This window comes from Drosophila hydei, unplaced genomic scaffold (assembly GCF_003285905.1).
Source record: "Drosophila hydei strain 15085-1641.00,03,60 unplaced genomic scaffold, DhydRS2 tig00000333-arrow-arrow-pilon, whole genome shotgun sequence".
Lineage (NCBI taxonomy): Eukaryota > Metazoa > Arthropoda > Insecta > Diptera > Drosophilidae > Drosophila > Drosophila hydei.
Window position 1 is genome coordinate 153,886 of NW_022045711.1, and position 14,871 is coordinate 168,756.

At 37.9% G+C, this 14,871-nt stretch overlaps 2 protein-coding genes across 5 annotated transcripts in view; both read right to left on the reverse strand.

Annotated features, from left to right (window-relative positions):
• LOC111602868 (potassium voltage-gated channel protein Shaker) overlaps positions 1 to 14,871 on the reverse strand; it is a 152,139-nt gene that overhangs the window by 90,462 nt on the left and 46,806 nt on the right. Inside the window, exon 1 of one of the 4 annotated variants that reach the window (XM_030224019.1) lies at positions 11,964 to 12,469. The exons of the other annotated variants lie outside the window; for them this stretch is intronic. Within the exon in view, the coding sequence (XP_030079879.1) occupies positions 11,964 to 12,313 (350 nt within the window). The 5' untranslated portion in view covers positions 12,314 to 12,469. Of the gene's footprint in view, positions 1 to 11,963; positions 12,470 to 14,871 lie in introns of those variants that run through there. 4 annotated transcript variants of the gene reach the window in all.
• LOC115483077 lies at positions 12,428 to 12,856 on the reverse strand (the record flags this gene model as incomplete). Its single annotated transcript, XM_030224022.1, has 1 exon — positions 12,428 to 12,856. A coding segment is annotated over exon 1 (357 nt), but the record flags the coding sequence as incomplete, so codon positions are not given.

Below are 14,871 nucleotides of genomic sequence, written 5' to 3' on the forward strand. Positions count from 1 at the left end.
ATGCAATTTGAAAGTTGCTCGCGTGTTGCGAACGAAAAGTTGCTGACGGCCAATAAATGTCAACATCAGCAACAGCAACAACAGCAGCTAAAAGGAGCAGCAGCAGCCAAATGACAACAGCTAAAAGTCAGCTGCAAGCCATAAAAAAAGATGAACGACAGCCCGGCTGGCTGGCTGGTTGGCTGGTTGGCTAGCTGATGGGGCAGCAAATAAATCGGTGCCGACAGCAACTGTGGCAGCAACTTTGTCGCAGCGACCAATAAATAAATGCAAAACAGTTGCAGCAAACACAGCATAAGACAAAGCTGCGGCACAGGTGAGAGCTTCCGAGACTTGGGCCACTGGCTAGACGCTGTGCTGCAACCATGACGTCATCAGCAGCGTGAGCAGGGGCAGGGACAGGGGCAGGGGCAGGACAGTGGCAGTGGCACGTTGGCAACGTGGCAAGTAGCTGAGCTAATGGCTGTCGCAGTAGCGACCTTCGTCAAAGGCTTGCAGCATGCGGACAGCAAACACTCACACACACACACACACATGTATATGTGCCCAGGCAGACATGTGCAACATTCACATTATTCATGCAGCTATGCCGCATGTGGCACTGACGACGTGCAACTTTTACTTTCCTTCGCCTGGCGCGGTGTTTCGTGCCGGCTAAAGCGAGTTCAAGGCCAAATTGACAAGGCGGCAGGGGGCAGGAGCCAGGTGCAACTGGCTTGCTTCGTTAACAGCGACAGCTAATTGGTAGCACTTGAACTGAAGCTATAGCTAACACAAACACACAAACACACATACACACATAGAGCGAGGAGTTGCTGCAGTGCTTGGCACACATTTTCATAGCATACTTTTGAGCACGAATCAACTTTGTTGCTTATACATAGATTCATGAATATTCACTAAGCTTCGTCGAGTGTCCCAAGGCACTAAAAGAACAGTTACCTTTTCAATGAATCAAGGTAACGCATATACACTTTTACATCTATATATCTATACAAAAAAAGTCCAAAATGTTATTTCAAGCAATTCATATGTGAAACTTCAGTTTTGTAAGGGAGTGTAATTTATACACAACATATCAACAGTGGAACACCAGTCGACCAGACGAACTTGCAGAAAATTAAATTACAAATGTACATTTGTATGTCAGAAGAATATATATAAAATATATCTATATATATATATATGTATACAGTCGATTAGTACAGAAAGCACACGACATGATTTTAAAAATTCTATTAATAATAAATAAAAGTTTGTAGGCGAGTGTAATTAAACATTGGACAATGGTGCAGTAGTACAGTAGTACAGTAGTACAGTAGTACAGTAGTACAGTAGTACAGTAGTACAGTAGTACAGTAGTACAGTAGTACAGTAGTACAGTAGTACAGTAGTACAGTAGTACAGTAGTACAGTAGTACAGTAGTACAGTAGTACAGTAGTACAGTAGTACAGTAGTACAGTAGTACAGTAGTACAGTAGTACAGTAGTACAGTAGTACAGTAGTACAGTAGTACAGTAGTACAGTAGTACAGTAGTACAGTAGTACAGTAGTACAGTAGTACAGTAGTACAGTAGTACAGTAGTACAGTAGTACAGTAGTACAGTAGTACAGTAGTACAGTAGTACAGTAGTACAGTAGTACAGTAGTACAGTAGTACAGTAGTACAGTAGTACAGTAGTACAGTAGTACAGTAGTACAGTAGTACAGTAGTACAGTAGTACAGTAGTACAGTAGTACAGTAGTACAGTAGTACAGTAGTACAGTAGTACAGTAGTACAGTAGTACAGTAGTACAGTAGTACAGTAGTACAGTAGTACAGTAGTACAGTAGTACAGTAGTACAGTAGTACAGTAGTACAGTAGTACAGTAGTACAGTAGTACAGTAGTACAGTAGTACAGTAGTACAGTAGTACAGTAGTACAGTAGTACAGTAGTACAGTAGTACAGTAGTACAGTAGTACAGTAGTACAGTAGTACAGTAGTACAGTAGTACAGTAGTACAGTAGTACAGTAGTACAGTAGTACAGTAGTACAGTAGTACAGTAGTACAGTAGTACAGTAGTACAGTAGTACAGTAGTACAGTAGTACAGTAGTACAGTAGTACAGTAGTACAGTAGTACAGTAGTACAGTAGTACAGTAGTACAGTAGTACAGTAGTACAGTAAGTACAGTAGTACAGTAGTACAGTAGTACAGTAAAGTAACAGTAGTACATAGTACAGTAGTACAGTAGTACAGTATTACACGTAGTACAGTAGTACGTAGTACAGTAAGTACAGTAGTACAGTAGTACAGTAGTAACAGTAGTACATAGTACAGTAGTACAGTAGTACAGTAGTACAGTAGTACAGTTAGTACAGAAGTATAACAGTAGTACAGTAGTACAGTAGTACAGTAGTACAGTAGTACAGTAGTACAGTAGTACAGTAGTACAGTAGTACAGTAGTACAGTAGTACAGTAGTAGTACAGTTAGTACAGTAGTACAGTAGTACAGTAGTACAGTAGTACAGTAGTACAGTAGTACAGTAGTACAGTAGTACAGTAGTACAGTAGTACAGTAGTACATAGTAAGTAGTACAGTAGTACAGTAGTACAGTAGTACAGTAGTACAGTAGTACAGTAGTTACAGTAGTACGTAGTACAGTAGTACAGAGTACAGTAGTACAGTAGTACAGTAGTACAGTAGTACAGTAGTACAGTAGTACAGTAGTACAGTAGTACAGTAGGTACCAGTAGTACAGTAGTACAGTAGTACAGTAGTACAGTAGTACAGTAGTACAGTAGTACAGTAGTACAGTAGTACAGTAGTACAGTAGTACAGTAGTACAGTAGTACAGTAGTACAGTACTACAGTAGTACAGTAGTACAGTAGTACAGTAGTACAGTAGTACAGTAGTACAGTAGTACAGTAGTACAGTAGTACAGTAGTACAGTAGTACAGTAGTACAGTAGTAGTACAGTAGTACAGTAGTACAGTAGTACAGTAGTACAGTAGTACAGTAGTACAGTAGTACAGTAGTACAGTAGTACAGTAGTACAGTAGTACAGTAGTACAGTAGTACAGTAGTACAGTAGTACAGTAGTACAGTAGTACAGTAGTACAGTTACAGTAGTACAGTAGTACAGTAGTACAGTAGTACAGTAGTACAGTAGTACAGTAGTACAGTAGTACAGTAGTACAGTAGTACAGTAGTACAGTAGTACAGTAGTACAGTAGTACGTAGTACAAGTAGTACATAGTACAGTAGTACAGTAGTACAGTAGTAGTACAGTAGTACAGTAGTACAGTAGTACAGTAGTACAGTAGTACAGTAGTACAGTTAGTACAGTAGTACAGTAGTACAGTAGTACAGTAGTACAGTAGTACAGTAGTTACAGTAGTACAGACGTTACAGTAGTACAGTAGTACAGTAGTACAGTAGTACAGTAGTACAGTAGTACAGTAGTACAGTAGTACAGTAGTACGTAGTACAGTAGTACAGTAGTACAGTAGTACAGTAGTACAGTAGTACAGTAGTACAGTAGTACAGTAGTACAGTAGTACAGTAGTACAGTAGTACAGTAGTACAGTAGTACAGTAGTACAGTAGTACAGTAGTAGTACAGTAGTACAGTAGTACAGTAGTACAGTAGTACAGTAGTACAGTAGTACAGTAGTACAGTAGTACAGTAGTACAGTAGTACAGTAGTACAGTAGTACAGTAGTACAGTATACGTTGTACAGTAGTACAGTAGTACAGTAGTACAGTAGTACAGTAGTACAGTAGTACAGTATTACGTAGTACAGTAGTACAGTAGTACAGTAGTACAGTAGTACAGTAGTACAGTAGTACAGTAGTACAGTAGTACAGTAGTACAGTAGTACAGTAGTACAGTAGTACAGTAGTACAGTAGTACAGTAGTACAGTAGTACAGTAGTACAGTAGTACAGTAGTACAGTAGTACAGTAGTACAGTAGTACAGTAGTACAGTAGTACAGTAGTACAGTAGTACAGTAGTACAGTAGTACAGTAGTACAGTAGTACAGTAGTACAGTAGTACAGTAGTACAGTAGTACAGTAGTACAGTAGTACAGTAGTACAGTAGTACAGTAGTACAGTAGTACAGTAGTACAGTAGTACAGTAGTACAGTAGTACAGTAGTACAGTAGTACAGTAGTACAGTAGTACAGTAGTACAGTAGTACAGTAGTACAGTAGTACAGGTAGTACAGTAGTACAGTAGTACAGTAGTACAGTAGTACAGTAGTACAGTAGTACAGTAGTACAGTAGTACAGTAGTACAGTAGTACAGTAGTACAGTAGTACAGTAGTACAGTAGTACAGTAGTACAGTAGTACAGTAGTACAGTAGTACAGTAGTACAGTAGTACAGTAGTACAGTAGTACAGTAGTACAGTAGTACAGTAGACAGTAGTACAGTAGTACAGTAGTACAGTAGTACAGTAGTACAGTAGTACAGTAGTACAGTAGTACAGTAGTTACAAGTAGTACAGTAGTACAGTAGTACAGTAGTACAGTAGTACGTAGTACAGTAGTACAGTAGTACAGTAGTACAGTAGTACAGTAGTACAGTAGTACAGTAGTACAGTTGTACAGTAGTACAGTAGTACAGTAGTACAGTTGTACAGTAGTACAGTAGTACAGTAGTACAGTAGTACAGTTTGTAGTAACAGTAGTACAGTAGTACAGTTAGTAGCAGTAGTAAGTAGTACAGTAGTACAGTTGTACAGTAGTACAGTAGTACAGTAGTACAGTAGTACAGTTGTACAGTAGTACAGTAGTACAGTAGTACAGTAGTACAGTTGTACAGTAGTACAGTAGTACAGTAGTACAGTAGTACAGTAGTTTGTACAGTAGTACAGTAGTACAGTTGTACAGTAGTACCGTAGTACAGTAGTACAGTTGTACAGTAGTACAGTAGTACAGTAGTACAGTTGTACAGTAGTACAGTAGTACAGTACACAGTACAGTACACTGTAATCTGTATTATCACATCTCTAATAGATATTTAAGTATATAGAGAGTATATATTCCACATTGATAGTTTCGTACGGATAGAAGGCCTGCAAATGGTACAAAACGAATATACCCTATTTCGAACGAGTATTCACAAAAGCACATTTTAATTTCGAAAAACAGAAAACTTTCGACTGCATTTGTGTTGGACAGTGTTTTATTGATGAAGCGCCGAGGCGTTGAAAAATGCAAATGCAGCTGCCAACTGTGTGCCACATGCACTTGCTGGCCTAGCCAAGCCAAGCCAAGTCAAGTCAACCCACGCCCACATGGAAAACGAAGAAGATGAAGAAGAAAAACCCATTTGCCTAGTGACCTCGTCAAAGGACTCGGGCGAAGCAGTATAGCGTCTAATGCCACGCCCTCCAGTCGCCGCTTGTAATTAGCTACAGCTCCAAAGTGCAAAATAAAGTTGCGACTGGGGCATTGAAATTTATTATTTCGCTCTGTATACCCTGTAATTAAATGAGCTATGCTAAAGGCTATTGGGCATATGACAATGCGGTATATAAGATTTACCTTGGTTATACAAAGAATATATACATATGTATTTATATATATATATATATATATATATGTATACATATATGTATATATATATAAATTTATAAAGCTTGCATTTCGGACTTCGGACATCTATTACAGGGCATACTATAGTCGATCATTTGAACACTTCATTTAAGCGATTTGGATTGAAGTTTTTTTTTAGTTTTGCTTATCGCGCCACAAAGATCGCCACAAAGGCCATGTTACGAAATTATTGGACATACTTACAATCTCACACATACAGACACACACACTCACACACACATGCACACACACACACTAGCACACACGCTGCGCCGCTGACATGCAATGCAAATAGTCAACGCGCCGCCACATGCCGTGCACACAAATCAAGGGCACTTGTTCCATGTTGCCGTCTGCCGCCTGCCAACCCCCAATGACCCCGCCCCATAGCAACCAGACCCTCACCCCACGCCCACAATAGTACAACAATACTGGGCGAGGTCGCTGTGGGCGCACGAGTTGCCGGGCAATTCAAATGGCGGCTAAAAGTCGCGTCCCATGTTTTCTTCCTCTTCTTTTTTCTGTCGTCTAAAGTTGACGGGGGTCAGCAGCGAAGCGCCTACTGGCACCTAACTACTATATAACTTCCCTCTACTTGAGTGTGTATGTGTGCGTGGGCGGATGGGCGTGGCTGACTGTGTTGGCGTTGCCAATTAACAGAAACTGCGGAGTAATGTTTGCCAGGCGCGAAACAACAGAGTCTGAGTTCTGGCTTGCTTTTGCATGTCTGCACACACACACACAGGCAGTGCACACACGTACATACCTGCAGCACACGTGATATTATTTTAGTTATTGTTGTATGCCGGCTATTGTTGTTGCTGTGGCATTGACATAAATTTTGGTTGGCCAAATGAAATGGCGGCAGCGGAAGCAGCTAAGAAACGCGCAAAAAAAAACACAAAGCAACAACAACTTTTACAAAAATAACAACAAAGCAAAGGGCAAACAACACACGCGACACACAACACAAACACACACACACACATACACACACAACACACACGCAAGGCACATTAAAGCAATTTTCTCGCAATATTTTTTTATTGTTTTCGCTTGTTGTTGCTGCTTGTTGTTGTTGTGTGACACATTACATAAATACGAAACATAGTATTAAAAAAAGAAGAGAAGAAAAGAAAAACACAAATATGTATATGGCATTCAGGAACGCGGCAGAGGCAAGACTGAGGCAAATTATTCCACTTAATGCGAAAATCGAATTCAAGAAAAAATATTGTTAAGGGAAATAAACAACCTATGCTTAGGCTAGAGGGCTGCAGGAATCGAAAATCGAAACTCTAAATTGATTGTAATTTCTATGAAAATTGCTAAGTCATAGGACTCGACTCGAAAATAGAGCTAAGACAGAGCTTCCCAGTGAAACCCTCTAGTCCAGGGCTAAGCGAAAATTCCTGAACTGAAGCTATTTTTCTCACACATAACTTGATTTATACTGAAGATGTGGAATGTTAAGTTGGAAGTGATTTATAACAGTTGCCAACAGAATTTACTCAATACAAATTTCCTTTTATTTATTTCCATATTCTTTTTATTTGTTTGCTAAATGAAGTTACTTTTTTGTATGTCAGTCTCAAAATATTGTAAATTAACTACAAAAAAGTTCCAAGTGAGTAAAATATTAATTGAAATTTGATTTGATATTGTAAAAAAACTTAAGAATAATATTTGAGCATCGCACGTATCTTAAAGAGGACATATATGAAATTCTGAAAAAGTAACTGAAGAAATCAAAAGAAAACTGGGCCATTGAAATTGGGAAATCAAGGTATATTCGTTTTGTGCAAGTGAATGTAACATTCAGAAGGAGGCGTGGCAGACCCCATAAAACGTGGCGATCTCAGAATCTATAAGAGCTAGAGACTTGAACATTTTTTTGTAGGTCCGCGCATATCAAATTTGGTTCACATATTCGATGACTACTCAAATTCTTTAAATTGAAGTTCGGTTGGAAATAGGGCCATTATATGAAGGCGTTTGCATCTTTACCAAGCCAATAGAATATGTAGATCATATGCTGACATTTTCACTATTACCATTAAGTAAAACAGAAGTTATTAAACAAAACGTTTGGCCAATACGCAGAAGCATTCAAATGCGTGTATTCTTTTCTCTTCGCAGGATCGAAATGGCGATTGAATTGTGTTGAATTATCAACTACTTAAGTTCAAATTTGCAACCTCTTGTACAAGCAGCGCAGTGGCGGTGTTGGTAGAGGCGATGCTCTTAAGCGATAATTTCTGGGTTCGAATCCGGCGGCGAAGAGACATTTTTATTGTTTTTTTATTTTTTAATTATGGAGTGGCATTGTTAATAGAATTGATGCGCGTTGCATAGACAATGTGGGTTCGAAACTTGGTGTCGGCATGTATTTTTATTTGTTTTGTTTTGAATACTCGATACAAACTATTGAAATTATTAAAACAGGGGATCAGGGTATCTTCTAGTCGGGCACCTCGTCTAGAGCTTTATTCTTGTTTTTCTTTACGATTAAACATTTTCTAAGGAGAACTTTAAGAACATTTATGACTTTGCTGTATAAAAAATGTTATTAAATAGGCTTATCCATACATTAGTTTAAAGAATTAGGCATAGGCATTGCAGTTAAAGTTTAAGAAATTTAAGCTTTGAGTAAAAGTTAAGTGAAAACAAAGAAATACCTAAGAAATACTTTTCACTGTAACTATTTTAATACAAAACGTAGTGAAATCACATAATGTGAATAGTTATGGAATTTAATATGCTTAATCTCAATCTATAATCTATATAAATATATATATATATATATATATATATATATATATATATATATATATATATATATATATATATATATATATATATATAATTTGTACAATATAAATAAAAGTAAAAATAATTAAATATCTGAAATACTTGAAATTTTTTAATAAATTACAAAACTACATTGTTTTACGAGTAATATATATATATATATATATATATATATATATATATATATATATATATATTTATTATTATTTTTTATTTTTATTTATATTGTACAAATTGTCTTTGCCTGTGCAACATTTTGTTCAGGCAAATTTCTTAAGGAGTTCCCAAGAAAGTATATATATATATATACATAAATGTATATATATATTTGGGCTGTTATAAAAATAGTTTTATGTTAGCTAATTTGCTTGATGTTGGCTTTTAGTTGGCAGAGATATAGACAGCAAACGCAGCTTTGATATAAGTTTCGATTTTTATATTAAAGCTGCTCTACTGTCTGGCATATGTTTAAGAACCAAGTTATTAAATATTATTTTATTAAATATTATTAAATATCAGAGTATGGACAGCATCTCAAAGAAGCACATCAGCTTGTCGGAACTAAACCGAAAAACATTTACAAAACTACTTAGTGTTAACATGCGTTAACTACAGCCCTGATTTTAGGCCAAATCAAAAATGGTTGTCAATATTTCGAAGGCAATTCATTAGTGGATGCAGACTTAGACGCTTTTTCCACAGATCTTAAAAGGAAATTTCTCACTTTCAATTGGTCTCAGACTCACGCTGCATATTTAGCTAATAGAATGGAGACATTCTGCTTCTGGAAGTCATTGGAAATGGTAATACAAAGCTATTTATATATATATATATATATATATATATATATATGTCAGAACGTATAATACAGATAAGTGAACGGGCTGAATCAACCTAGCCATACCCTTCTGCCTGTCTTATAAACTAAAAGCTAAAGACTTTCGATTGCTCATTCCAATTTCCAATTTGGTTTTTAGAACTTCATTTGAAAGACATGACAGCTAAAAACCCAATTTACTAAGAGGTTTAATGTTATGCTATAAATATTTGAGACAAACAAACACATTCAGATTTGCGCTAAATTCTATTAATATATGAAGATAATCTTGGATAAGTTATACATATATACGTTTATCGAGAACATAATAGTAATAAATTTGGCATAGAGCAGACAAAGCGCAGCCGCAGCATAAGGTTTTTGCTTCCATGTGTGGGTGTATGTGTTGGTGTGGGTGTGTGTGTTGGTGTGGGTGTGTTGCATGACAACTCAGCACAGAGTGGAGGGTATCTGCTAAGCAGGTACAGCCAACTAGAACACTTCAACTTGTCGCTAAATTAAATGAGAAGATCTTAAATCTGACAAAAAAAACTATAACTTGTTCAATCTTAAGTCTACAAACATTTTAGACCTCCTCAAGCTCAAATATTTGCATAGTTGAACTGGGCTAATTGAGGGAGTAGTAAGTGAGTTATTCACAAATTAAATTCAGTTGCGAATCAACCGAAATTTATGAATTAAAACGGTTTCGCGACATTTTTTATTGCAATAAAAGAGTCCTTGATTTTGACCTTGAACTCATATGCAGAAACACTCAAGCACGTGCACTTACACACGCACCTACACACATCTATACACACACACACCTACACACATGCTTATGCATATTAATTACAATAATTCGCCTTATGCAACACGGCGTATGCGTAATGAAGCATTTGCCATTAGGCAATTGTTACTGATGTGCGTGTGTGAGTGTGTACGTGTGCATGTGTGTATGGGTGTGTGTGTGTTGAGTTATGCCGGCTCCAGTTAGTCGCACAGATGACTACGCACATTCGTTTTATTTGTGCTGCTAACTCTGGCAAACGAATCGGATATTTGCGACTTTTTGTGACTTTTTGCGACTTTTGGCTGCGACAATGGCGACAACGACGGCGCCGTCTGTAAAAATCTGTTTAAAAAATACGAAACAGAGAATGAAGAAGAGCACTTGGCCGGCTGGCTGGCAATAGGCGGAAGTTGCTTTGCCATTTTGAAGTCGTTGTCTCCATGCGGCAGGGCAATGACTCGATTCGTCTTGGCGTTGTTGAACCCGTTGCGCCTGCAGTTGCCGACATTACGCATACGGCATGTTGTGCAGCTGCAAGAATGCTCTCTCGAAAGCAATCAGTGTAGCTAGAGCTAAGCAATTATGCGCCTTCCAGACTACATCCATTCTCTTCAGTTTTAGTTTTTACTGAAATTGAGCTTTCCAAGCGGATGCCTATTTACGAGTCGATTTCTTTTAAGATAAGGGTGAGCAGAGGTTATTTTGTAGATCTACATATATATATATGTATATATATCTAGTCTATAAATCAAATTTGCTATCACTTTTATTAGTTTATAGTTCCCAAGCTATGGAGCTTGTGACGTCACATAAGCAATATAACAGAGCACCTCCAAAAATACGCCACGTCAACAATCGTCTTTGGCAGCATTCAGTTGTTATGGCAAAATTTATAGAAGCTGCGATTATATTTAACCGCTGCAAAAGTTGCTTGAGTTTGCATAAAGACTATCATATTAAGATATGAGTTAAGTTCCTCGGTTACTCTATACTCTATACTCTATACTCTATACTCTATACTCTATACTCTATACTCTATACTCTATACTCTATACTCTATACTCTATACTCTATACTCTATACTCTATACTCTATACTCTATACTCTATACTCTATACTCTATACTCTATACTCTATACTCTATACTCTATACTCTATACTCTATACTCTATACTCTATACTCTATACTCTATACTCTATACTCTATACTCTATACTCTATACTCTATACTCTATACTCTATACTCTATACTCTATACTCTATACTCTATACTGAGATGGTCATATTAGGCATATAAGACTGGCTATATAAGGTTTTACTGTGAATCAGAAATAATTCCATTTTGGGATTCACTTCAAAGAGAGGAGTTGCCCGATATCAACTTGATGTCGGATTTAATATCATATTTTAAAGATAGTGCAAGATCAGCTTAGTTGATAAGCCATTATGGCAAAGCAAGCATATAGCTATTTATATATATCTATATATATTTATTTATTTCTAGAGCGATACAGTTTTAATGTATATAGAAGCTGTGCGAAGCCTACAAATAGTTTTTGGTGATTATGATGAGATGTTACTCTATATATATTATATATTTATATATATATAGAGCTAATTATGTGTGTTGAGCTGAGCAGATGCCAAAGCTAAAGCCGCAGTGGATGTTTACAAAACAACAAATAAAAACAATTGAAGCCAAAGAAAACTGCAAACTTTGATATGCTTTAGATAATCTTTTATTTAAATTGTTGCCAACTAACAAAGCCAACAGAGAGAGAGAGAGAGAGAAAGAGAGCAACTAAAGAGAGAAACTTAAGACAGATAACTTAAAGCAACTTTTAATATATATTTTAGCTAGTTTAGCAGGTGGTTTCTTCTTCTTTTTTTGTAGCAGGTGTTCTTTGATTATCTTAATTTTTTTGAATAATTTGTGCTTTTGTTTTGGGTACTTCTCATAGCCATAATCTTTGTAGAAGTCCTTGTCTTTGTCCTTGTCCTTCTTCTTGGCAGCTGCCGGCGTGCTCTTGCGCGGCCGATTCATTAGCGGATCGTCCATGGTGCGCGATGCTTGTTGGCGCACCTGGGCGGGCGGACCTGGCGGCTTCTTCTTCTTCTTCTCGGGCTGTGGCTGCAGCAACAAAATCGATGGCTGCAGCTGCTGCTGTTGTTGCTGTTGCAGCTGCAACTGTTGCTGTTCGCGTCGCTCCAGAAACGCCGCATTCGCTGAGGCAACTGTGGCAATGCGCTGCTGCTGTTCGAGCTGCTCCAGTTGCTGCTTCTTCTTGTGGAACTGCACCATTTGTGAGCTGCGACGCCGCAACGCAACGCCGTAGGGCCCGAAGCCATCGCCACTTGCTGAGCCACCGACGCCAAAGAGTTTGCGTATGCGCCGCTTATTGATGAAGCCACCGAAGTTGACAGCAAGTCCCAATGCACCACCGGCTGCACCGCCAGCTCCTGTTGCTGCTGCACCAGCACCATTAAATGCCATTGGACAGGGACTGTGCCCAGTGGAGCTGCCCGCCTCGCTGCCGCCAGCAACCATGTGGCTAAAATTGCTGTCCAGATCGCAACTGGCGCTGCCATTGAAGGTGCCTCCGCCGATGGTGCCCGCTGAGTCGGCACCACACGGAAACAGATATGTATTCAGTGTGCTAAGCGTCGTCGTTGTCGCTGGCCGACTAATGGCGCCCAGGCTCAGGCCATTGCTGCTGCTGCTCTGATTGCTCTGATCGGGCAACAGTTGCAGCGTGAGCGGCAGCGGCAACATGATGGCTGTCGAGCCACTTATGTTGCCGCTGCCGGTGGTGCTGTTGCTGTCATAGCTATGTGGATTCACATAGATGTGATTGTTGTTGCTGTTGCTGTTGCTATTGCTGTTACTGTTGTTGTTGCTGGTGTGGGATATAGTTGCTGCTGTGTTGTTGTTGCTGATGCCACTAACCATCAAGCTGCTGCTGTTGCTGCTCTCGCTGTTGTTGTGATTGTTGTTGCTGGGCTGATGGGGCTGGCTATTGGTGTTGTTGTTGCTGCTTGATGGCAAGCTGACGTTGTAATTGTTATTGTTGTTGTTGTTGTTGTTGCTGCATCTGCCACGCTCTGGCGCTGTGGCAGGTCGCGGCTGTGCTGCTGGCATTGCAGATGTTGCTGCTGTTGTCGATGTTGCAATATCCACAAATTGACGACTGTTGCTGCTGGTAGTTGCCGTTGCTCGTGGCTGTGGCTGTGGCTGTGGCTGCTGCTCTCGCTCATGGCCATTGCCATTGCTGTTGCCATTGCAGTTGCTGTTGCTGTTGCCGTTGCTTGCACTCATTGTTGCGTGTTTTGTTGAAACCAATTGATTTTAAATTTTGAACGTTTTTTTTTTAATTTTAATTTTGATTTTGTTTTTTTTTCTTTTAAATTTATTTAAGTGCTTCCAAAAATTGTTTATTTTTTTTTATAAATTGCTTTAATATTTTATTAAAATTTTAAAGTATATAGTAAATTCTTTATAGTTTTTTGTGTATTTAATATTGGTTTAATTTATTTTAAATTATGTTTTTATAATTATTTAAAATATTTTTATTAAATTTGCATTTGATTTTTGTTTTTCTTGTTTTTTTTTTTTGTATTTAGTTAAATTGAGTTTTATTGGTATTTTATTTGCGTAATAAACTTGAAAAAAAAAGATTTTTAATTGTATTTATTTTTTATATTATTTATTTAACAATTTCTTTTTTTCAATTCCACTTAATTTTTGTTATGCTTTTTTTTAAATATATAAAAAAATCGGTTTGCCTTTGCATTAAAAATTAATTGTTGCACTTTTTTATTTATTTATATAGTTTAAATATTTATATATATGCATATATATAGTTTTTTTGCAATTATTTATATTATGTTTTTATTAAATTTATTAATACTTTTTATGTTGAGGAGAGTTTTATTAAATTTTTATTAAATTTAAATTACTAAAAATTTAGTTAAATATTTTTATATATATATTATTTTTATTTTTTATTTTATTTCAATTGTTTTTATATTTTAATTATTTAATAAACGTTTTCATGTATTTTGTTTAGTGTTTTATAACATTTGATTTATTTATGCTTCAAGCAGACGTAAGTTTAGATTTTTCTTTTGTTTTTTTTTTTTTCTTAGCACAGTTAGACACATGAGTTTTCATATACTTTTCACTGCATTTTGCACTGTTGCACATGAAAGCAAATAAAAGAAAACAGAATGGTTTTCGGTTGAGAGGCCACTCGATTATCACAGTGTTGATTAGTGCATTGATAAGGCTTTTCGTCACTTTGAGAGTACAAAAAAATGTAAAAAAAAAACAAACAAAAAATTGAAGTTTGAATAGCGCGCGGCACACTGGTCTGCAATGAATGCCACACGCATACACACACACACACGCACACACACTCGCACACTCACTCACACAGTGAGAGAGAGAGTCGTCGCTAGCCTCTGACTGGGCCGCTGCTGTTATCAGTCAGAGCCACGTGCTTAACGGGCCGCGTGCCACAATTGTATGAACTCTGCGGCGCGTTGTTGACAATGCCGCAGCGCCAACAGCCGCAGCAGCAGCGAGCTAACTGCGAGAGCGACAGAGAGAGAGAGAGAGAGAAAGAGCGAAAAAGAGCGAGTGTGCGAGCGAGCGAGAGAGAGAGCAAGTCACTGGCGAAACTCTTGCACACGCACACGCACGAAGTCATTCGCGCTGTTAGCTGCGTGTAAATGTGTTTGTCTCTCTGTGTGTGTGTGAGTGTGTTGTTAACTGGGCCGACGAGCTGGCTAACAGGAACTGGGGGCCAGACTCGCGCTGTCTGCCAGCGCGTTGTGACTTCTTCAAAAAATGCCAAACAA